Source organism: Heptranchias perlo, unplaced genomic scaffold (assembly GCF_035084215.1).
Source record: "Heptranchias perlo isolate sHepPer1 unplaced genomic scaffold, sHepPer1.hap1 HAP1_SCAFFOLD_306, whole genome shotgun sequence".
NCBI classification, from domain to species: Eukaryota; Metazoa; Chordata; class Chondrichthyes; order Hexanchiformes; family Hexanchidae; genus Heptranchias; species Heptranchias perlo.
This window is the reverse complement of record NW_027139318.1, coordinates 102,761-128,365: the sequence shown is the minus strand read 5'-3', so window position 1 is coordinate 128,365 and position 25,605 is coordinate 102,761. Positions and strand designations below refer to the sequence as shown.

Genomic DNA, 25,605 nt, shown 5'->3' with positions numbered 1-25,605 from the left:
CCAAGATATGGACATTACAGGCCTATCCCCATATAAGGACAATACAGACTCATAACTGTAACGGACACTACAAATCCACTACAGTGTACGGGCGTGTTAGGGTAAAATTTGGGCTGTTGGGTTAAAGGCAAAGATGAAGTGACTTGTGTGCATGGCTGCGGTCATTACCCCAAGACCACACTGAAATGCGCTTTGTGCAGACCAGACTAACCCTAAGTAAAAGCTTAAACATAACATATGACTACTAAACAAAATGGACTCTACTAAACAAAATGGATTCTGTGACTGTGGGAAAGACAGTTAAAGTGCTGAGTTTGTATATTCCGAAAACTGACTTACAGTCTGGGAATACAAAAGACATTTCACAACGAGCTGATAAAAACTACAGAACCAGACTGAATAGACAAAGCCCATACTGTCTTAAGGTGATAACAGTTGTTTTAATGTGATTGGAGGTCCGTGGTTGCTGTGCGGGCCTAATTGGCGAATGTGTACACTAATAAAGACTAATGATGTAATAGCTACTGAAAATCTGTATTTCAAAGGTATAAAAAAGCATGACAACCATTTTGAAGTTGAGAAGGTAGTTGCGTGCGCTGCGGAGCGTCCAGTTCTTCTCCCAAAGTACTTTGTCCAATAAACTGCATGTTGAATCTTTAAGTCTGACTCCGAGTGGTGATTTTCCCACAACAAATTGGCGTAGTCGGCAGGATCTCACTGCTAGTGAGTTGATCGGTTGGCCTTGATCAGCGAACTGGAGTAGAGATTATTGAACTGTGGGAGTCAGACTGAGCCAACAGTGCAGTTAAAAACGGGGGGTAAGTTAAGAGAATTTATGGGACTGTTGGGTATAAACAGGAACTGGTTGCTTGTGCTGATCGACTAAGGACAAGGAAGTGCCTCTTTTGACGCCCTGCCTTAGACTGGCTGTTAAGAGGGGAGATCCCCCACGCGAAGGTCAGGACCCTGAAGTGGGCGCAGACACAGGGGCACTTGCGATTGTGAAGCACAAGTAACCAGAACCATCCGGTATCAAACTCTGTAGTGGCGAACAAACGCAGAGATTAGAGCATATGTTAGAGCATAAGTTAATTTACGATGTGTACTATCTGATCACCTGAACCTGGAGCCGAACTCCATGCGAGGAAGCACATTACCAAACTGGTAATTGTGGCCGTGAGTATATAGTTGCAACTGAAAGTAAAATCTGGAGTGGAGTTGGGGCTGGGAGTTAGAAAGTTTCAGAGTGTTGGGAAAGAAAAGAAAGTCCGGTGATTCCGGCATAGACCGGGGATTAACGCTGGGCGTACGGCAGCAATACCGACATAGATCGGGGATTAGGAGACCGGCAAAGTCCGGTACCGGGACCCGAAAGTTTGAGAGAAAAGATTCCAGCAATACCGGCATCGACCGGGGATTAAGGTCGGCAGAGTCCGACAATACCGGCATAGACCGGGGATTGAGGCTGGAGGCAGAAAGTTTGAGAAAAGAAAGTCCGGTGTGAAAGACCGGGACCCGAAAGATATAGCGAGATCAGGACACAGCAATTAAAGATGACAAGTGAACAACCTAGATGGGGACCTGCGGGTTCCCTTATTGAGAAGTATATGACAGATAGACACTCGTTGATTAAGCAGATGCAAAAGGATGGCTGGGATGTTTCTCAGACCTTAGAACAACAGAGAAAGTGGATAGATGGGGAAAAGAAGGATAGAACAAAAAAAGGCAGGAGTATTACTAGTCCACCAACTAGCTGGACTAATAGGACAAGTAGGCACCTCCACTAGAAAGTGGAGCGAAGATAAGGATAAAATTAGGGAATGAGAAACTAGGATAAGGGAATTAGAAAAAAGAATCAATTAAAATGTTTAAAAGACAGAGACCCGGAAAAGAAAGGGTGTACTGTCTCTTTAAAAAGCCTGTCCTGATTGTGAGTGGTTTTTTTTCGGTGTTGTGGGCCACGCCCCCTTCTTACTGCATCTTACGTGTTTTCTTCTTTTGTTTGTGTTTTGTCTTGTGTTTAATTCTGATATTGCTGAATTAAAATTGGAGTTATTGAGGTTAAGTGACCGATTAAATTCTGATTCTTATAAAATGTGAGCATGTCAAATTCCAGACATGGGATCTTCTAAAAATTGGCATTTTGAATTTTTATCTTGTGATTGGCTGTGGTTAAAAAAAAGGTTAAAAAAAAAAATAACGGGACAGATATAAAAAAAAGCTATCTGGTATCACCGTGATAGGAAATGTTGGAAAGCTGGAACAGCTCGGAGAGTTGGTCACAATCATACCCACTAAAAGTATTTTAAAAAATGAATTGGAAAGCTATAGTTGTGTATGACGAGCAAATTATAAAACTTATGAAGACTAACTATAAACTAAAATGTACGATGGGAGATGTTGTTTCCCGGTATGAATTTTTAAAAAAAAAAGAATTTATGTGAAAATTACGTTGACGTATGCTTAGAAAAGTTTAACCTTCCCAAGGACACCGATATCTGTTTCCAATTCACCAAGACAAAATGAGGTTTTAATTGTAAAGAAAGATAAAGTGCAGATTTAAAGAATTACAAGTTACAATTGCAGGATGATCTCTAGTTATAAATTAAACTGATCTTCAAAGCATTTTGTGCTATTGTGATTGATTAAACACTATGATTAAAATAAATCTCAAAAATAGTGTGAAAAAGATAAAGTGAAAGCAATCCACAAATGTGAGAAGTGAAAAAAAATTCAGTCAAAGCTGTGTGAAGTTAATGTTAACCCCTTCCATCCCAAGAAGCCAGACTGTCATGCCAAGCAGTTCAAACAGATAGAAATGACCCAGTCGGTTGAGAACTGTCTGAGGCTTGCCCAGAACACAGGTTGAACATGAGGTAACAATTGGTATAGGTTATATTATTAAAGTTGACCCAATTACTCGGAAATGCCAAAGGCACCCAGACAATGCTACAGTGGAAAAAATTGATAAGAAAGAAATGTAAAACAAATCGTATCAAAAGAAAGCATAGGTTAGACAATTGGAAGTCTATTACTTGAGCTATGTACTGACACAGGGTACTAAACGCCTATCAGTTTTACCCCGCCACAGTATGATAAGGAACTTCGACAAGTTCGGGGGCTATTCACGAATAATAGATACAATACAAATCTGACCAACGAGGGGAGACCTTCCCTGACAAATTATATAACTCGCATTGAGAATACTAAGAAAATTCAACAATTATCTCAACACCTCCTAACTCAAGTGTTAAAACAAAGCGAGACATGGAATGGAGGTGGACATCGTAAAAGAGATAGATTTGTACATCTTGAAAACACAGAGATTAGGACTTGGAGTTGGGAATTCCAATCTGCAGTCCTACGTACATCTGTATGTGGGAGAGACAGTGTTTATTTCAGACAGGCTGTGTGCTCCAGGGAGAGAGAGAAAGAGACTAGGCAATTTCTCTCTCCTGTTTTGTTTTCTGATTTGGTTTCGGGTAAAGGGATTATTCCTTTGGACAAAATAAATAATAAATGATGATTTGACAAATTAACCCCTTGGGCTCTCAAGAAGAGCCGCAATGGATTTTCTGTGTTTCTTTTAAAACAGGTGACCCTGGTTATTGAGACCACGTGAGTGTTGATGGTGCAGGATTACCAAGAGTAGTTACAAAGTTACGATGCAACCTTTGCTGGACAAATTTGGTGCATGAAACGATCCAGTGATGTTAAAGATTTAAGACTTTAGCTGCAGACATCAGCAGATACCAAATGTCACAACGTGGTGATATCAACCTGATTCTCTTCTTTTGAAAACATTTTGATTTGTTTTGTTTTAACCCATTTATTGTCTTCTGAGACAGAGTGCTCGAGGTGGGAAGATATGGGAGTTACATCCAAAATTAATTATGAGCACTTCATCTCGACTATAAAATCCACAAAGCCTGGACATAATTTGTTTCTGAAATTGGAATTGATAAGAAAAATTTATATGAGTTGCTATTCAAGCACTCGAGGAGAAAAATGTACTTGTAATTTAAGGGGATAATCAAATTATATTTTAAAATAAAAGAAGTCCAGTCTAAATGGTTCCTATTGAATGCTGTGCATCAAGAATTCTTTTTGGGAGGGAAGAAAAATTTTACATTGACAAATCCTGTCAGTCCAACAATACTGCTCTCAAGTTGGGATAATTGTGAAATGATAGAAGGGACTCGGGCACAATGTAGTGGGATATTTTGGGAAATAAAAGCGGTTCAAGAAGAAATTACATAAAATAAACAATTTTTGGGATATTGGAGCTGACTGTAAATATTGTATCGGACAGTAACATTAGTTTGGCAACATTAGATCAAAAGGTCAGAGATTTAGGGTCTCGCATTAAAGATATTTTTAAAAAAATAAATGAAAATACAGATAAGGAATTGTCTAAGGATCAAATACTGATCATACATTTGCACAGGATAGCTACAGTGCTAGAAACACAAGCCCAAACCATTAATAAATTAATAAAAGACGAATATAACGTATCTTAGCAGGCGGCTGCTAATGACATCTGCAGTACATATGGTAACTGGATTGTGGAACAGACACGAGAGAACCTAGCCCAGATACAGGCAGGGGAAGTACCCTTATGGATAACGAATCAACAAACTGAGGGTGAGCCTGACCTGTGGGCATGATGGAGGTGGTACCTCCAACCGGCTGTTACCAAACAAGAATATCACCCCTTGCCAATTCAGGGCAATGGTGCGAGTGTACCCCACTCAAGTGGAGTGTAAACCTGACGGAGGAGGGCTCCTAGGGTTGGTACTAGTAATACTGGTGATGGCACCCGAAACCCAGGGACGAGAGGTGTAACAAGTACAGAATATTGGGGTAATGAAGGACGGAATGCACATATCCCATCACAATATGTTACCATATGCTGAAAATTTTTTTTTAAAGGGAATTGGCTGGAACAAAATTAAAGGGATGTGTTACTAGACATGCTGTCACTGTATGTCCACATAGTGTTGGACACAGCCCAGAAGCACAGGGTGGGATAATTTACAACAGAAATGCGTATGTGCCACCTCAACAGCCGAATAGCATAAAGATAGGGCACTTTGCACCCAAAATCTGTAACATGTAACCTGAGAGTTACGGGTTAGGCATACGCACAGAACATCACGGAAGATAAATACCCGAAAGGCTGTGTATTAAGTGCCGGACCAATGTTGCATGGACTTTATCGGTATTGGTCTCAATGATTATTAAGCCATAATCATGACCAAAAGGGGGGTCTGTTAGGGTAAAATTTGGGCTGTTGGGTTAAAGGCAAAGATGAAGTGACTATTGTGTGCATGGCTGCGGTCATTGCCCCAAGACCACACTGAAATGCGCTTTGTGCAGACCAGACTAACCCTAAGTAAAAGCTTAAACATAACATATGACTACTAAACAAAATGGACTCTACTAAACAAAATGGATTCTGTGACTGTGGGAAAGACAGTTAAAGTGCTGAGTTTGTATATTCTGAAAACTGACTTACAGTCTGGGAATACAAAAGACATTTCACAACGAGCTGATAAAAACTACAGAACCAGACTGAATAGACAAAGCCCATACTGTCTTAAGGTGATAACAGTTGTTTTAATGTGATTGGAGGTCTGTGGTTGCTGTGCGGGCCTAATTGGCGAATGTGTACACTAATAAAGACTAATGATGTAATAGCTACTGAAAATCTGTATTTCAAAGGTATAAAAAAGCATGACAACCATTTTGAAGTTGAGAAGGTAGTTGCGTGCGCTGCGGAGCGTCCAGTTCTTCTCCCAAAGTACTTTGTCCAATAAACTGCATGTTGAATCTTTAAGTCTGACTCCGAGTGGTGATTTTCCCACAACAGGCGTTATTGACTCTATGCAGTATATTAGCAGCACAGGACAGCATACAAGCTGCAGAAAGCACAGGTGGGGTCCCGATGGTGTGCTGCCTCCTGATCTCCCAGGTAGGAACCCTGGTCTGGGCTGAATTATTGAACGTCAACCAGAAGCAGCAGCGAGGGAGTCAGATCAGCTTCCCAGAGCACAGAGGAGAAATCGCCTGCCCGCGACGACCCTCCCTGGGAGGAGGCTGAGGGATCGCTCTCGAGGGTTGAGTGTTTTGCAGATATTCACTGTTTAGCGCCAGATGTTGGCACCCATCATTTTAGGTGTGATACCACAAGAGGGGGGAGGGCATTGAGTGTGGATCCCAGCCAGTCAGTGCCTTCAGGATAGGTGGTGTACAAGCCAATAAATATATCAGGCTTCGACAAGGATGCTGATCAAAGGTAGGGAATGAGGAATAGACAGGCCATACAATTTGATACCCGGTCAGGCCCAAGTACGTTCGAACCATAAAACTGACCTTTCATCTGTCGCAAAGAGCTTGGCATCTCGTTCCTCGCACATTACTGCCATCATCTTTTGCAAGCGCAGATTGCCTGGAGGGAAGAGCACAATGCATGCGGTTACAAAGGACTAAAACAGGACTGTGCAAATCCCAACTGCTCAATGTAATTTCCTGGTCCTCCTGCTTTTGGCCATTGTTAATAGGTCCCTTAGCTCAGGTAGTGTCTGTCTCCCCCATCATCACCAAAAAAAGCAACGTCAACCCCAGCAATCGCCAGCTGCCAACCAATCCCTAACCTCCTCTAAGACCCTTGAGCATGTTGGTCCCGTCCAGCTCTCTGTCTCCTGCCAGAGACGTTAAAAAAATATTTTGTATCTGTTTTCACAGTACAAGACACAAAAAGCAAACCAGAAATAATGGGGAGCCAAGGGTCTAATGAGAGTGAGGAACTTAAAACAATTAATATCAGTAGAGAAAAAGTACTTGAGAAACTAATGGGACTAAAAGCCGACAAATCCCCTGACCTGATGGCCTACATCTGTCGGCTCTAAAAGAAGTGGCTGCAGAGATAGTGGACGCATTGGTTATGATCTTCCAAAATTCTCTAGATTCTAGAACGGTCCCAGCAGTTTGGAAGGAAGCAAATGTAACCCCGTTATTCAAGAAAGGAGGGAGAGAGAAAACAGGGAACGACAGGCCAGTTATCCTGACATCAGTCGGCGGGAAAATCCTGGAATCCATTATTAAGGAAGTGGTAACAGGGCATTTAGAAAATCATAATATGATTAGGCAGAGTCAACATGGTTTTATGAAAGGGAAATTGTGTTTGACAAATTTATTAGAGTTTTTTGAGGATGTAACAAGCAGGGTAGATAAAGGGGAACCAGTGGATGTAGTATATTTGGATTTTCAAAAGGCATTTGATAAGGTGCCACATAAAAGGATGCTACGCAGGGTATGGGCTCATGGGGTTGGGGGTAATATATTAGCATGGATAGAGGATTGGTTAATGGACAGAAAACAGAGAGTAGGGATAAACGGGTCATTCTCAGGTTGGCAGGCTGTAACTAGTGGGGTATCGCAAGGATCAGTGCTTGGGCCTCAGCTATTTACAATCTATATTAATGACTTAGATGAAGGGACCGAGTGTAATGTTTCCAAGTTTGCTGACGATACAAAGCTAGGTGGGAAAGTAAGCTGTGAAGAGGACACAGAGTCTGCAAAGGGATATAGACAGGTTAAGTGAGTGGGCAAGAAGGTGGCAGATGGAGTATAATGTGGGGAAATGTGAGGTTATTCACTTTGGTAGGAAGAATAGAAAAACAGAATTTTTTTAAATGGTGAGAAACTATTAAATGTTGGTGTTCAGAGGGATTTGGTGAGTCCTCACCTGGAGTACTGTGTACAGTTTTGGTCTCCTTATCTAAGGAAGGATATACTTGCCTTAGAGGCGGTGCAACAAAAGTTCACTAGATTAATTCCTGGGATGAGAGGGTTGTCCAATGAAGAGAGGTTGAGTAGAATGGGTCTATACTCTCTGGAGTTCAGAAGAATGAGAGGTAATCTCATTGAAACATACAAGATTCTGAGAGGGCTTGACAGGGTAGATGCTGAGAGATTGTTTCCCCTGGCTGGAGAGTCTAGAACTAGAGGGCATAGTCTCAGGATAAAGGGTCGGCCATTTAGGACTGAGATGAGGAGGAATTTCTTCACACAGAGGGTTGTGAATCTTAGGAATTCTCTGCCCCAGAGGACTGTGGATGCTCCTTCATTGAATATATTCAAGGCTGAGATCGATAGATTTTTGGACTCTAGGGGAATCAAGGGATATGGGGATCGGGCAGGAAAGTGGAGTTGAGGTTGAAGATCAGCCATTATCTGATTGAATAGTGGAGCAGGCTCGAGGGGCCGTATGGCCTACTCCTGCTCCTATTTCTTATGTTCTCCTGGGCTATTCACAACCTCTGGTATCTTGCTTGACCCCAGAGATGACCTTTAAACCCCACCTCCTCTCCATTACCAAGACTGCCCAGTTCGAGACCTGCATAACAACTGCCCACCTTCTCCCTCCCCTCCTTGAGTAGACTATTCCAATACTCTTCTCTCGCCCTCCCTCCTCCACAAGCTTCAATATGTCTAAAATGCGGTCGTTGCCCATCTTGTTCTGTTCACTCATCATTCCAACCCATGGAACTGTACACTGACTCCCTGCCCTGCTGACCGTGCTAGATGCAAACTCATCTGACATTAAGTTACCTCGAAACTACAGCACAGAAACAGGCCATTCAGCCCATCAGGTCTATGCCAGTGTTTATGCTCCACACGAGCCTCCTCCCTCCCTACTCCATCTCACCCTATCAGCATATCCTTCTATTCCTTTCTCCCTCATGTGTTTATCTAGCTTCCCCTGCAGGATAATTAACCCAACACTGGGACACCCCCAGAATCCCTGCAGGATAATTAACCCAACACTGGGACACCCACAGAATCCCTGCAGGATAATTAACCCAACACTGGGGCACCCACAGAATCCCTGCAGGATAATTAACCCAACAGTGGGGCACCCACAGAATCCCTGCAGGATAATTAACCCAACACTGGGATACCCACAGAATCCCTGCAGGATAATTAACCCAACACTGGGGCACCCACAGAATCCCTGCAGGATAATTAACCCAACACTGGGATACCCACAGAATCCCTGCAGGATAATTAACCCAACACTGGGACACCCACAGAATCCCTGCAGGATAATTAACCCAACACTGGGACACCCACAGAATCCCTGCAGGATAATTAACCCAACACTGGGACACCCACAGAATCCCTGCAGGATAATTAACCCAACACTGGGGCACCCACAGAATCCCTGCAGGATAATTAACCCAACACTGGGGCACCCACAGAATCCCTGCAGGATAATTAACCCAACACTGGGACACCCACAGAATCCCTGCAGGATAATTAACCCAACACTGGGACACCCACAGAATCCCTGCAGAATAAGAACATAAGAAATAGGAGCAGGAGTGGGCCATTCGGCCCTTCGAGCCTGCTCCGCCTGTGGAAATGCATAAAGAGATACCTGACCATATTAACTTTCTAATACACCTAAACCATAAAGAGATGCCTGACCATATTAACTTTCTAATACCATATTAATTTCCTAATACCCTTAAAACCAAAAAAAGAAGAAATGCATGATGGATAAGTTGACCATGTTAACTGACCAGCTGAATATAATAGAAAGCTTATGTTTTAGTTCTCACCAAAGACATACAGAAGAGCTATTGTTCGCTTACATTGATAATTGTCTGACTAAAAGAAATGAACGACCATATAGCCTTGAGACGAGGTACAGACCCACTGATAAGAAAAACTGTTTATTAAGGAAAAATACTTTCCCAGGACAGTGTTCAAAAATCACGAGGCAGTCATGAAGAACCAGAGGGTGGGTTCCCTATTTTGATTGACTAACCACTTGAACCAATAAAGAATGTACATGTACGCCCATATTCTACACAGGTAGGCGTTATTAATTAAACTGTATAAATGTGAACTGTTTCCTTTGTTCAGGGAAGAGGTTGTTCTGACCATTGTTCAGAACACAGCTTCCCTTGTATGCAAGTTTCTTCTAATAAATTCTTACTTGTCTGAAAATAAGTGTTTGGAGTTAATGCATTGTATATAATAGGTAATTAAGTTTTTGACACGCCATTCAATCAGATCACGGCTGATCTTCGACCTCAACTCCACTTTCCTGCCCGATCCCCATATCCCTTGATTCCCCTACAGTCCAAAAATCTATCCATCTCAGCCTTGAATATACTCAACGACTCAGCATCCACAGCCCTTTGGATGGAGAATCCCAAAGATTCACAACCCTCTAGTGAAGAAATTCCTCCTCATCTCAGTCTTGAATGGCCAACCCCTTATCCTGAGACTATTCCCTCTAGTTCGAGACTCTCCAGTCAGGGGAAACAATCTCTCAGCATCTACCCTGGCAAGCCCCCTCAATCCTATATGTTTCAATGAGATCACCTCTCATTCTTCTAAACTCCAGGGAGTAAAGGCCCATTCTACTCAAACCCTCTTCATAGGACAACCCTCTAATCCCAGGAATTAATCTTGTGAACCTTCTTTGCACTGCCTCCAAGGGAAATATATCCTTCCTTAAATAAGGAGACCAAAACTGTACACAGTACTGCAGGTGAGGTCTCACTAAAGCTCTATACAATTGTAGTAAGACTTCCTTACTCTTGTACTCCAACCCCCTTGCAATAAAGGCCAACATGCTATTTGTTTTGCTAATTGCCTGCTGTACCTGCATGTTAACTTTTTGTGCTTCTTGTACAAGTACACCCAAGTCTCTCTGAACACCAACATTCAATAGTTTCTCATCATTTAAAAAAATATTCTGTTTTTCTATTCTTCCTACCAAGTGAATAACCTCACATTTCCCCACATTACACTCCATCTGCCATCTTCTTGCCCACTCACTTAACCTGTCTATATCCCTTTGCAGACTCTTTAGGAACATAGGAACAGGAGTAGGCCATTCAGCCCCTCGTGTCTGCTCTGCCATTTGATAAGATCATGGCTGATCTGTGATCTAACTCCATATACCTGCCTTTGGTCCATATCCCTTAATACCTTTGGTTGCCAAAAAGCTAACTATCTCACATTTAAATTTAGCAATTGAGCTAGTATCAATTGCCGTTTGCGGAAGAGAGTTCCAAACTTCTACCACCCTTTGTGTGTAGAAATGTTTTCTAATCTCACTCCTGAAAGGTCTGGCTCTAATTTTTAGACTGTGCCCCCTACTCCTAGAATCCCCAACCAGCGGAAATAGTTTCTCTCTATCCACCCTATCCGTTCCCCTTAATATCTTATAAACTTCGATCAGATCACCCCTTAACATTCGAAACTCTGGAGAATACAACCCCAATTTGTGTAATCTTTCCTCGTAACTTAACCCTTGAAGTCCGGGTATCATTCTAGTAAACCTACGCTGCACTCCCTCCAAAGTCAATATGTCCTTTCGAAGATGCGGTGCCCAGAACTGCTCACAGTACTCCAGGTGTGGCCTAATCAGGAGTTTTGTATAGCTGCAGCATAACTTCTGCCCCCTTGTACTCCAGTCCTCTAGATATAAAGGCCAGCATTCCATTAGCCTTATTGATTATTTTCTGTACCTGAACCCCTAAGTCCCTTTGGACATCCACTGTTTGTGTCCTCTTCACAGCTTACTTTCCCACCTAGCTTTGTATAGTCAGCAGACTTGGATACATTACACTCGGTCCCTTCATCTAAGTCATTAATATAGATTGTAAATAGCTGAGTCCCAAGCACTGATCCTTGCGGCACCCCACTAGTTACAGCCTGCCAACCTGAGAAGGTTTATCCCTACTCTCTGTTTTCTGTCTGTTAACCAATCCTCTATCCAACCCCATGAGTTCATACTTTTTGTAACCTTGGAATAATTAACCCAACACTGAGACACCCACAGAATCCCTGCAAGATAACTGGCCCATCTTACCCCCTCTAACCTATAGGTACATCCTACTTACACCCTACCCCTACGGCCTGTACTTACGCCCTACCCCTACGGCCTGTACTTACGCCCTACCCCAACGGCCTGTACTTACGCCCTACCCCTAAGACCTGTACTTACGCCCTACCCCTACGGCCTGTACTTACGCCCTACCCTACGGCCTGTACTTACGCCCTACCCCTACGGCCTGTACTTACACCCTACCCCTACGGCCTGTACTTACGCCCTACCCTACGGCCTGTACTTACGCCCTACCCCTACGGCCTGTACTTACGCCCTACCCCTACGGCCTGTACTTACGCCCTACCCCTACGGCCTGTACTTACACCCTACCCCGACAGCCATGCAATTGATGCTAGCTCAATTCTAATTTTAAATCTGAGATAGATAGATTTTTGCTAACCAAAGGTATTAAGGGATATGGGCCAAAGGCGGGTATATGGAGTTGGATCACAGATCAGCCATGATCTTATCAATGGCGGAGTGGGCTCGTGGGGCTGAATGGCCTACTCCTGTTCCTATGTTCCTATAATTAGTCCTTATCTTTTTGACCTGTACTTACGCGCTACCCCTCCGGGCATGTAATTATTCCTTACCCCTTTGACCTGTAATTACACCCTGCCCCTCCATCATACGTACATTGTACTCCTCCGGCCTGTACCTACACCCGCCCCTCCTACATATGTACATCCCACCCCTCCAGCCTGGACCTACACACGCCCCTCCGTCATACGTACATCCTACCCCTCCGGCCGGGCCCTATGCCCCTGCCTTGCCGACATACATACATACATTCCACCCCTTTGGCCTGAATCATACCTTACAGCCAACGTCCCAGACTCTTCCATCACCATCCCTGGGTATGTCCTGTCCCACCGGCAGGACAGACCCACCAGAGGTGGCGGTACAGTGATATACAGTCAGGAGGGAGTGGCCCTGGGAGTCCTCAACATTGACTCTGGACCCCATGAAATCTCATGGCATCAGGTCAAACATGGGCAAGGAAACCTCCTGCTGATTACCACCTACCATCCTCCCTCAGCTGATGAATCAGTCCTCCTCCATGTTGAGCACCACTTGGAGGAAGCACTGAGGGTAGCAAGGGCACAAAACGTACTCTGGGTGGGGGACTTCAATGTCCATCACCAAGAGTGGTTCGGTAGCACCACTACTGACCGAGCTGGCCGAGTCCTGAAGGACATAGCTGCCAGACTGGGCCAGGTGGTGAGCGAACCAACACGAGGGAAAAACTTACTTGACCTCGTCCTCACCAATCTACCTGTCGCAAATGCATCTGTCCATGGCAGTATTGGTAGGAGTGACCACCGCACAGTCCTTGTGGAGACAAAGTCCCGTCTTCGCACTGAGGACACCATCCAACGTGTTGTGTGGCACTACCACCATGCTAAATGGGATAGATTCAGAACAGATCTAGCAGCTCAAAACTGGGCATCCATGAGGCGCTGTGGGCCATCAGCAGCAGCAGATTTGTATTCCAGCACAATCTGTAACCTCATGGCCCAGCATATTCCTCATTCTACCATTACCAACAAGCCAGGGGATCAACCCTGGTTCAATGAGGAGTGTAGAAGAGCATGCCAGGAGCAGCACCAGACGTACCTAAAAATGAGGTGCCAACCTGGTGAAGCTACAACTCAGGACTACATACATGCTAAACAGCGGAAGCAACATGCTATAGACAGAGCTAAGCGATTCCACAACCAACGGATCAGATCAAAGCTCTGCAGTCCTGCCACATCCAGTCGTGAATGGTGGTGGACAATTAAACAACTAACGGGAGGAGGAGGCTCTGCAAACATCCCCATCCTCAATGATGGCGGAGTCCAGCACGTGAGTGCAAAAGACAAGGCTGAAGCGTTTGCAACCATCTTCAGCCAGAAGTGCCGAGTGGATAATCCATCTCGGCCTCCTCCCGATATCCCCACCATCACAGAAGCCAGTCTTCAGCCAATTCGATTCACTCCACGTGATATCAAGAAACGGCTGAGTGCATTGGATACAGCAAAGGCTATGGGCCCCGACAACATCCCAGCTGTAGTGCTGAAGACTTGTGCTCCAGAACTAGCTGCGCCTCTCGCCAAGCTGTTCCAGTACAGCTACAACACTGGCATCTACCCGACAATGTGGAAAATTGCCCAGGTATGTCCTGTCCACAAAAAGCAGGACAAATCCAATCCAGCCAATTACCACCCCATCAGTCTACTCTCAATCATCAGCAAAGTGATGGAAGGTGTCGTCGACAGTGCTATCAAGCGGCACTTACTCACCAATAACCTGCTCACCGATGCTCAGTTTGGGTTCCGCCAGGACCACTCGGCACCAGACCTCATTACAGCCTTGGTCCAAATATGGACAAAAGAGCTGAATTCCAGAGGTGAGGTGAGAGTGACTGCCCTTGATATCAAGGCAGCATTTGACCGAGTGTGGCACCAAGGAGCCCGAGTAAAATTGAAGTCAATGGGAATCAGGGGGAAAACTCTCCAGTGGCTGAAGTCATACCTAGCGCAAAGGAAGATGGTAGTGGTTGTTGGAGGCCAATCATCTCAGCCCCAGGACATTGCTGCAGGAGTTCCTCAAGGCAGTGTCCGAGGCCCAACCATCTTCAGCTGCTTCATCAATGACCTTCCCTTCATCATAAGGTCAGAAATGGGGATGTTCGCTGATGATTGCACAGTGTTCAGTTCCATTCGCAACCCCTCAAATAATGAAGCAGTCCGAGCCCGCATGCAGCAAGACCTGGACAACATCCAGGCTTGGGCTCATAAGTGGCAAGTAACATTCGCGCCAGATAAGTGCCAGGCAATGACCATCTCCAACAAGAGAGAGTCTAACCACCTCCCCTTGACATTCAACGGCGTTACCATCGCCGAATCCCCCACCATCAACATCCTGGGGCTCACCATTGACCAGAAACTTAACTGGACCAGCCATATAAATACTGTGGCTACGAGAGCAGGTCAAAGGCTGGCTATTCTACAGCGAGTGACTCACCTCCTGACTCCCCAAAGCCTTTCCACCATCAACAAGGCACAAGTCAGGAGTGTGATGGAATACTCTCCACTTGCTTTGATGAGCGCAGCTCCAACAACACTCAAGAAGTTCGACACCAACCAAGAGAAAGCAGCTCGCCTGATTGGCACCCCATCCATCACCCTAAACATTCACTCCCTTCACCACCGGCACACTGTGGCTGCAGTGTGCACCATCCACAGGATGCACTGCAGCAACTCACCAAGGCTTCTTCGACAGCACCTCCCAAACCCGCGACCTCTACCACCTAGAAGGACAAGAGCAGCAGGCACATGGGAACAACACCACCTGCACGTTCCCCTCCAAGTCACACACCATCCCAACTTGGAAATATATCGCCGTTCCTTCATCGTCGCTGGGTCAAAATCCTGGAACTCCCTTCCTAACAGCACTGTGGGAGAACCGTCACCACACGGACTGCAGTGGTTCAAGAAGGCGGCTCACCACCACCTTCTCAAGGGCAATTAGGGATGGGCAATAAATGCTGGCCTTGCCAGCGACGCCCACATCCCATGAATGAATAAAAAAAAACATCCTACCCCTCCGGCCTGGCCCTATGCCCCTCCTACATACGTGCATCCTACGCCTCCGGCCGGGCCCTACGCCCCTCCTACATGCATACATCCGGCCTGGCCCTACGCCCCTCCTACATACATACATCCTATCCCTCCGGCCGGGCCCTACGCCCCTCCTACATACGTACATCCTACCCCTCCGGCCTGACCCTACGCCCCTCCTACATACATACATCCTATCCCTCCGGCCGGGCCCTACGCCCCTCCTACATACATACATCCTATCCCTCCGGCCGGGCCCTACGCCCCTCCTACATACGTACATCCTACCCCTCCGGCCTGGCCCTACGCCCCTCCTATATACGTACATCCTACCCCTCCGGCCTGGCCCTACGCCCCTCCTATATACATACATCCTACCCCTCCGGCCGGGCCCTACGCCCCTCCTACATACATACATCCTATCCCTCCGGCCTGGGCCCTACGCCCCTCCTACATACGTACATCCTACCCCTCCGGCCTGGGCCCTACGCCCCTCCTACATACATACATCCTACCCCTCCGGCCTGGCCCTACGCCCCTCCTACATACATACATCCTACCCCTCCGGCCTGGCCCTACGCCCCTCCTACATACATACATCCTATCCCTCCGGCCGGGCCCTACGCCCCTCCTACATACGTACATCCTACCCCTCCGGCCTGGCCCTACGCCCCTCCTATATACGTACATCCTACCCCTCCGGCCTGGCCCTACGCCCCTCCTATATACGTACATCCTACCCCTCCGGCCTGGCCCTACGCCCCTCCTATATACGTACATCCTACCCCTCCGGCCTGGCCCTACGCCCCTCCTACATACATACATCCTATCCCTCCGGCCGGGCCCTACGCCCCTCCTACATACGTACATCCTACCCCTCCGGCCTGACCCTACGCCCCTCCTACATACATACATCCTATCCCTCCGGCCGGGCCCTACGCCCCTCCTACATACATACATCCTATCCCTCCGGCCGGGCCCTACGCCCCTCCTACATACGTACATCCTACCCCTCCGGCCTGGCCCTACGCCCCTCCTATATACGTACATCCTACCCCTCCGGCCCGGCCCTACGCCCCTCCTACATACGTACATCCTACCCCTCCGGCCTGGCCCTATGCCCCTCCTACATACGTACATCCTACCCCTCCGGCCCGGCCCTACGCCCCTCCTACATACGTACATCCTACCCCTCCGGCCTGGCCCTACGCCCCTCCTACATACGTACATCCTACCCCTCCGGCCTGGCCCTACGCCCCTCCTATATACGTACACTCTACCCCTCCGGCCCGGCCCTACGCCCCTCCTATATACGTACACTCTACCCCTCCGGCCTGGCCCTACGCCCCTCCTATATACGTACACTCTACCCCTCCGGCCTGGCCCTACGCCCCTCCTACATACGTACACCCTACCCCTCCGGCCTGGCCCTACGCCCCTCCTACATACGTACATCCTACCCCTCCGACGATCAGTACTTCTTCCGACCCACAATGAGCCATCGCTCTTTCCGTCGTCTCCACCAACATGGCAAACAGCGTTTCCTAGAAATACATTCAGGCCAAAAGTCAGCACAGATAAAGCATCCCATAAAGTCTGTACCACTGTGAGGGGAGTTAGTATAGAACGATGCAATATCTGCCTTTCCAATCTGAGGACGAAGGACCGATCGTGTTTACAGGGATCGGAAGCATTGAGGGATGGAGCAGGGAAGCAAGAAGTGGCGGTGGGTTCTTTTTTGTCATTTGTTCTCGGGATGTGGGCGTCGCTGGCAAGGCCGGCATTTATTGCCCATCCCTAATTGCCCCTTGAGAAGGTGGTGGTGAGCCGCCTTCTTGAACCGCTGCAGTCCATGGGGTGAAGGATCTCCCACAGTGCTGTTAGGAAGGGAGTTCCAGGATTTTGACCCAGCGACGATGAAGGAACGGCGATATATTTCCAAGTCGGGATGGTGTGTTCCCATGTACTTGCTGCCCTTGTCCTTCACCTGACGAAGGGGATAATCTCCGAAAGCTTGTGATTTTAAAATAAAATTGTTGGACTATAACCTGGTGTTGTAAGATTCCTTACATTTGTCCACCCCAGTCCATCACTGGCATCACCACATCATGGAAATATATTGCCATTCCTTCATCGTCGCTGGGTCAAAATCCTGGAACGCCCTTCCTAACAGCACTGTGGGAGAACCGTCACCACACGGACTGCAGCGGTTCAAGAAGGCGGCTCACCACCACCTTCTCCAAGGCAATTAGGGATGGGCAATAAATGCCGGCCTCGCCCGCGACGCCCACATCCCATGAACGAATATAAAAAAAAGTCTCCCTCTAACACTGTGACTGCCCTCTATCTCTCTGTATCTCCTGTGTATGTTTCCCTTTAACACTGTGACTGACCTCTATCTCTCTGTATCTCCTGTATATGTTTCCCTCTAACACTGTGACTGACCTCTATCTCTCTGTGTCTCCTGTGAATGTTTCCCTCTAACACTGTGACTGACCTCTATCTCTCTGTGTCTCCTGTGAATGTTTCCCTCTAACACTGTGACTGACCTCTATCTCTCTGTATCTCCTGTGTATGTTTCCCTCTAACACTGTGACTGACCTCTATCTCTCTGTGTCTCCTGTGAATGTTTCCCTCTAACACTGTGACTGACCTCTATCTCTCTGTATCTCCTGTGAATGTTTCCCTCTAACACTGTGACTGACCTCTATCTCTCTGTATCTCCTGTGTATGTTTCCCTCTAACACTGTGACTGACCTCTATCTCTCTGTATCTCCTGTGAATGTTTCCCTCTAACACTGTGACTGACCTCTATCTCTCTGTATCTCCTGTGTATGTTTCCCTCTAACACTGTGACTGACCTCTATCTCTCTGTGTCTCCTGTGTATGTTTCCCTCTAACACTGTGACTGACCTCTATCTCTCTGTATCTCCTGTGTATGTTTCCCTCTAACACTGTGACTGACCTCTATCTCTCTGTGTCTCCTGTGAATGTTTCCCTCTAACACTGTGACTGACCTCTATCTCTCTGTGTCTCCTGTGAATGTTTCCCTCTAACACTGTGACTGACCTCTATCTCTCTGTATCTCCTGTGTATGTTTCCCTTTAACACTGTGACTGACCTCTATCTCTCTGTATCTCCTGTGTATGTTTCCCTCTAACACTGTGACTGACCTCTATCTCTCTGTGTCTCCTGTGAATGTTTCCCTCTAACACTGTGACTGACCTCTATCTCTCTGTATCTCCTGTGTATGTTTCCCTCTAACACTGTGACTGACCTCTATCTCTCTGTATCTCCTGTGTATGTTTCCCTCTAACACTGTGACTGACCTCTATCTCTCTGTGTCTCCTGTGAATGTTTCCCTCTAACACTGTGACTGACCTCTATCTCTCTGTATCTCCGGTGTACGTCTCCCTCTAATTCTGAGACTAATCTATCTATCTCTTGCTTGTTTCAGACTGCTGGAAAACTCAAAGCTAAAATTGCACAGCTTAAACTCTGGTAATTTATTCCGTTTATAACCTGTTCACTATCATAGCTATTTTTGGCACCGGTGTGATTGGTGTCTTACCTGCAGTGAGAAGCAGAGGTCCTCAGGTGTGCAGTCCCCAGCAGCCAGTATCCGATGTGCAGCTTCCTGAAAAGTATATAATCATCACTCAAAATCATACAGGGAAACTGCAAGTCAGGAACCAACAACTTGCAATTATTCAGCGCCTTTAACGTCGTTAAATCTCCCAAGGCGCTTCACAGGAGCGTAAATCAGACAAATTTTGACACCATAAGAACATAAGAAATAGGAGCAGGAGTACGCCATTCGGCCCCTCAAGCCTGCGGCGCCATTCAATCAAATCATGGCTGATCTTCGACCTCAACTCCACTTTCCCACCCGATCCCCGTATCCCTTGATTCCCCTAGAGTCCAAAAATCTATCGATCTCAGCCTTGAATATACTCAACGACTGAGCATCCACAGCCCTCTGGGGTAGAGAATTCTGAAGATTCACAACCCTCTGAGTGAAGAAATTCCTCCTCATCTCAGTCTTAAATGGCCACCCCCTTATCCTGAGACTATGCCCCCCAGTTGTAAGCTCTCCAGCCAGGGGAAACAATCTCTCAGCATCCACCCTGTCAAGCCCCCTCATAATCCTATGTGTTTCAATGAGATTACCTCTCATTCTTCTAAACTCTAGAGAGTATCGGCCCATTCTACTCAACCTCTCCTATCCCAGGAATCAATCTAGTGAACTTTCAATGCACCACCTCTAATGCAAATATATCCCTCCTTAGATAAGGAGACCAAAACTGTGCGCAGTACTCCAGGTCCTTAAGCAATGTCTGCACCAGCCATAGAGGCACATGATCCAATATCCTGTAGCTGTAGTGTCAGCTCTCCTTATTTGGTATCGAAGACTGTTAGAAAGGCTGGACACTGGTCATATGGTTAGTAAATGGGTAACAAGGGGGCTCAGACTGAGGGCTCTGGTTGGTGAATGGGTAAGGGGGCATGGACTGGGGGCACTGGTTGGTGAATGGGTAACAAGGGGGCACAGAGTGAGGGCACTGGTTGGCGAATGGGTAACAAGTGGGCACAGACTGAGGGCACTGGTTAGTGAATGGGTAAGGGGCATAGACTGGGGGCACTGGTTAGTGAACAGGTAACAAGGGGGCACAGACTGAGGGCACTGGTTAGTGAATGGGTAACAAGGGGGCACAGACGGAGGGCACTGGTTGGTGAATGCGTAACAAGGGGCACAGATGGAGGGCACTGGTTAGTGAATGGGTAACAAGGGGGCACAGACTGAAGGCACTGGTTAGTGAATGGGTAACAAGGGAGCATAGACAGAGGGCACTGGTTAGTGAACAGGTAACAAGGGGGCACAGACTGAGGGCACTGGTTAGTGAATGGGTAACAAGGGGGCACAGACTGAGGGCACTGGTTAGTGAATGGGTAACAAGGGAGCATAGACAGAGGGCACTGGTTAGTGAATAGGTAACAAGGGGGCACAGACTGAGGGCACTGGTTGGTGAATGGGTAACAAGGTGGCACAGACAGAGCACTGGTTGGTGAATGGGAAACACGGTTGACAGTGACTGAGGGCACTGGTTGGTGAACGGGTAACAAGGGTGCGGACAGGGCACTGGTTGGTGAATGGGAAACAAGGGGGCACAGACTGAGGGCATTCGTTGCTGAATGTGTAACAAGGGGGTAGAGACTGAGGGCAATGGTTGGTGAATGGGTAACAAGGGGGCACAGTCTGAGGGCATTGGTTGCTGAATGTGTAACAAGAGGGTAGAGACTGAGGGCAATTGTTGGTGAATGGGTAACAAGGGTGGACAGACAGGGCACTGGTTGGTGAATGGGTAACAAGTGTGGACAGACAGGGTACTGGTTGGTGAATGGGTAACAAGGGTGGACAGACAGGGCACTGGTTGGTGAATGGGTAACAAGGGGGCACAGACTGAGGGCACTGGTTGGTGAATGGGTAACAAGGGTGGACAGACAGGGCACTGGTTGGTGAATGGGTAACAAGGAGGCACAGAGTGGGGGCACTGGTTGGTGAACGGGTAACAAGGGGGCACAAACAGGGCACTGGTTAGTGAAAGGGTAACAAGTGGGCACAGATTGAGAGCACTGGTTGGTGAATGGGTAACAAGGGGGCACAGACTGAGGACTCAGGTTGGTGAATGGGTAACAAGGGGGCATAAACTGGGGGCACTGGTTGGTGAATGGGTAACAAGGGGGCACAGATGGAGGGCACTGGTTAGTGAATGGGTAACAAGGGGGCACAACCAGGGCACTGGTTAGTGAAAGGGTAACAAGGAGGCACAGACTGAGGGCACTGGTTAGTGAATGGGTAACAAGGGGGCACAGACTGAGGGCACTGGTTAGTGAATGGGTAACAAGGGGGCACAGACTGAGGGCACTGGTTAGTGAATGGGTAACAAGGGGGCACAGACTGAGGGCACTGGTTAGTGAATGGGTAACAAGTGGGCACAGACAGAGGGCACTGGTTGCTGAATGGGTAACAAGGAGGCACAAACAGGGCACTGGTTGATGAAAGGGTAACAGGTGGGCACAGACTGAGAGCACTGGTTGGTGAATGGGTAATAAGGGGGCAGACAGAGGGCACTGGTTAGTGAATGGGTAACAAGGGGGCACAGACTGAGGGCACTGGTTAGTGAATGGGTAACAAGGGGGCACAGACAGAGCACTGGTTGATGAATGGGTAACAAGTGGGCACAGACTGAGGGCACTGGTTAGTGAATGGGTAACAAGGGGGCACAGACAGAGCACTGGTTGATGAATGGGTAACAAGTGGGTACAGACTGAGGGCACTGGGTAGTGAATGGGTAACAAGGGGGCACAGACGGAGGGCACTGGTTAGTGAATGGGTAACAAGGGGGCACAGACGGAGGGCACTGGTTAGTGAATGGGTAACAAGGGGGCACAGACTGAGGGCACTGGTTAGTGAATGGGTAACAAGGGGGCACAGACGGAGGGCACTGGTTGGTGAATGCATAACAAGGGGGCACAGATGGAGGGCACTGGTTAGTGAATGGGTAACAAGGGAGCATAGACAGAGGGCACTGGTTAGTGAACAGGTAACAAGGGGGCACAGACTGAGGGCACTGGTTAGTGAATGGGTAACAAGGGGGCACAGACTGAGGGCACTGGTTAGTGAATGGGTAACAAGGGAGCATAGACAGAGGGCACTGGTTAGTGAATAGGTAACAAGGGGGCACAGACTGAGGGCACTGGTTGGTGAATGGGTAACAAGGTGGCACAGATGGAGGGCACTGGTTAGTGAATGGGTAACAAGGGGACACAGACTGAGGGCACTGGTTAGTGAATGGGTAACAAGGGGACACAGACGGAGGGCACTGGTTAGTGAATGGGTAACAAGGGGACACAGACTGAGGGCACTGGTTAGTGAATGGGTAACAAAGGAGCATAGACAGAGGGCACTGGTTAGTGAACAGGTAACAAGGGGGCACCGACTGAGGGCACTGGTTAGTGAATGGGTAACAAGGGGGCACAGACGGAGGGCACTGGTTAGTGAATGGGTAACAAGGGGGCACAGACTGAAGGCACTGGTTAGTGAATGGGTAACAAGGGAGCATAGACAGAGGGCACTGGTTAGTGAACAGGTAACAAGGGGGCACAGACTGAGGGCACTGGTTAGTGAATGGGTAACAAGGGAGCATAGACAGAGGGCACTGGTTAGTGAATAGGTAACAAGGGGGCACAGACTGAGGGCACTGGTTGGTGAATGGGTAACAAGGTGGCACAGGCAGAGCACTGGTTGGTGAATGGGAAACACGGTTGACAGTGACTGAGGGCACTGGTTGGTGAATGGGTAACAAGGGTGCGGACAGGGCACTGGTTGGTGAATGGGAAACAAGGGGGCACAGACTGAGGGCATTCGTTGCTGAATGTGTAACAAGAGGGTAGAGACTGAGGGCAATTGTTGGTGAATGGGTAACAAGGGTGGACAGACAGGGTACTGGTTGGTGAATGGGTAACAAGGGGGCACAGACTGAGGGCACTGGTTGGTGAATGGGTAACAAGGGGGCACAGACTGAGGGCATTCATTGCTGAATGTGTAACAAGGGGGTAGAGACTGAGGGCAATTGTTGGTGAATGGGTAACAAGGGTGGACAGACAGGGTACTGGTTGGTGAATGGGTAACAAGGGTGGACAGACAGGGCACTGGTTGGTGAATGGATAACAAGGGGGCACAAACAGGGCACTGGTTGGTGAATGGGAAACAAGTGGGCACAGACTTAGAGCACTGGTTGGTGAATGGGTAACAAGGGGACACAGGCTGAGGGCACTGGTTGGTGAATGGGTGACAAGGGGGCACAAACAGGGCACTGGTTGGTGAATGGATAACAAGGGGGCACAAACAGGGCACTGGTTGGTGAATGGGTAACAAGTGGGCACAGACTGAGAGCACTGGTTGGTGAATGGGTAACAAGGGGACACAGACTGAGGGCACTGGTTGGTGAATGCGTAACAAGGGGGCACAGATGGAGGGCACTGGTTAGTGAATGGGTAACAAGGGGGCACAGACTGAAGGCACTGGTTAGTGAATGGGTAACAAGGGAGCATAGACAGAGGGCACTGGTTAATGAACAGGTAACAAGGGGGCACAGACTGAGGGCACTGGTTAGTGAATGGGTAACAAGGGGACACAGGCTGAGGGCACTGGTTGGTGAATGGGTGACAAGGGGGCACAAACAGGGCACTGGTTGGTGAATGGATAACAAGGGGGCACAAACAGGGCACTGGTTGGTGAATGGGTAACAAGTGGGCACAGACTGAGAGCACTGGTTGGTGAATGGGTAACAAGGGGACACAGACTGAGGGCACTGGTTGCTGAATGGGTAACAAGGGGGCACAAACAGGGCACTGGTTGGTGAATGGGTAACAAGTGGGCACAGACTGAGAGCACTGGTTGGTGAATGGGTGACAAAAGGGCACAGATGGAGGGCACTAGTTAGTGAATGGGTAACAAGGTGGCACAGACTGAGAGCACTGGTTAGTGAATGGGTAACAAGGGGACACAGACAGAGCACTGGTTGGTGAATGGGTAACAAGGGGACACAGGCTGAGGGCACTGGTTGGTGAATGGGTAACAAGGGTGGACAGACAGGGCACTGGTTGGTGAATGGGTAACAAGGGGGCACAGATGGAGGGCACTGGTTAGTGAATGGGTAACAAGGAGGCATAGTCTGGGGGCACTGGTAGGTGAATGGGTAACAAGGGGACACAGAGGGCACTGGTTCGTGAATGGGTAACAAGGAGGCACAGACTGAGGGCACTGGTTAGTGAATGGGTAACAAGGAGGCACAGACTGAGGGCACTGGTTAGTGAACGGGTAACAAGGTGGCACAGACAGAGGGCACTGGTTGCTGAATGGGTAACAAGGGGGCACAGTCTGAGGGCATTGGTTGCTGAATGGGTAACAAGGGGGTAGAGACTGAGGGCAATGGTTGGTGAATGGGTAACAAGGGTGGACAGACAGGGCACTGGTTGGTGAATGGGTAACAAGTATGGACAGACAGGGCACTGGTTGGTGAATGGGTAACAAGGGTGGACAGACAGGGCACTGGTTGGTGAATGGGTAACAAGGGGGCACAGAATGGGGGCACTGGTTGGTGAATGGGTAACAAGGGTGGACAGACAGGGCACTGGTTGATGAATGGGAAACAAGGGGTCACAGAATGGGGGCACTGGTTGGTGAATGGGTAACAAGGGTGGACAGACAGGGCACTGGTTGGTGAATGGGTAACAAGGGGGCACAGAATGGGGGCACTGGTTGGTGAATGGGTAACAAGGGGGCACAGAATGGGGGCACTGGTTGGTGAATGGGTAACAAGGGTGGACAGACAGGGCACTGGTTGGTGAATGGGTAACAAGAGGGCACAGACTGAGGGCACTGGTTGGTGAATGGATAACAAGGAGGCACAGAGTGGGGGCACTGGTTGGTGAACGGGTAACAAGGGGGCACAAACAGGGCACTGGTTGGTGAATGGGTAACAAGGAGGCAGAGTGAGGGCACTGGGTTGGTGAATGGGTAACAAGGTGGCACAGACAGAGCACTGGTTGGTGAATGGCTAACAAGGAGGCACAGAGTGAGATTATCAGTCAAAGAATGAAGTGGGAAGTTTGAAGCAATATTGTTATTAGAACTGGAAATGGTTCCCAACTAGGGGTGAGTGAGGGACTGACTACAACAGCAATTAAAAGGGAACAGGATAAGGATTTGTACAGGAAAAACATCATTGATTCAGGGAAAGAGGACAGGGAGATGTGATTGGAGTAGAGAACTCCAGCGAGAGTGCTCCCACCAGAGAGCTGGCACCAGCACAGAGCGCGTGGCCGAATGGGCCCCTCTTGTGCTGTGATTTTGATTATCTCATGATTCGCACCTCAATGTAGGAGAGAATTCCAGAAAAGGAGACATCCATCCCTTTAACCGTGTAGGGCAAATCCACCAACTTCATTCCCCTAAAATAAAGAAACAGAGGTCAGTGCGCAGCTCGGCCGATGAGACCAAGAAAAGTGAACACTCTG

At 47.9% G+C, this 25,605-nt stretch overlaps 1 protein-coding gene across 4 annotated transcripts in view; it reads right to left on the bottom strand.

Annotated features, from left to right (window-relative positions):
* The window catches only part of osgep (O-sialoglycoprotein endopeptidase), an 82,279-nt gene that overhangs the window by 4,161 nt on the left and 52,513 nt on the right, over positions 1–25,605 (bottom strand). For 3 of the 4 annotated variants that reach the window (XM_067978531.1, XM_067978532.1, XM_067978530.1), the window contains 4 exons: positions 25,461–25,539; positions 19,094–19,159; positions 16,976–17,066; positions 6,376–6,451 (listed from right to left, as the gene is read on the bottom strand). In XM_067978531.1, the coding sequence (XP_067834632.1) occupies positions 6,376–6,451; positions 16,976–17,066; positions 19,094–19,159; positions 25,461–25,539 (312 nt within the window). The remainder of the gene's footprint in view (positions 1–6,375; positions 6,452–16,975; positions 17,067–19,093; positions 19,160–25,460; positions 25,540–25,605) is intronic. The other variant, XM_067978533.1, reaches the window with a different exon arrangement.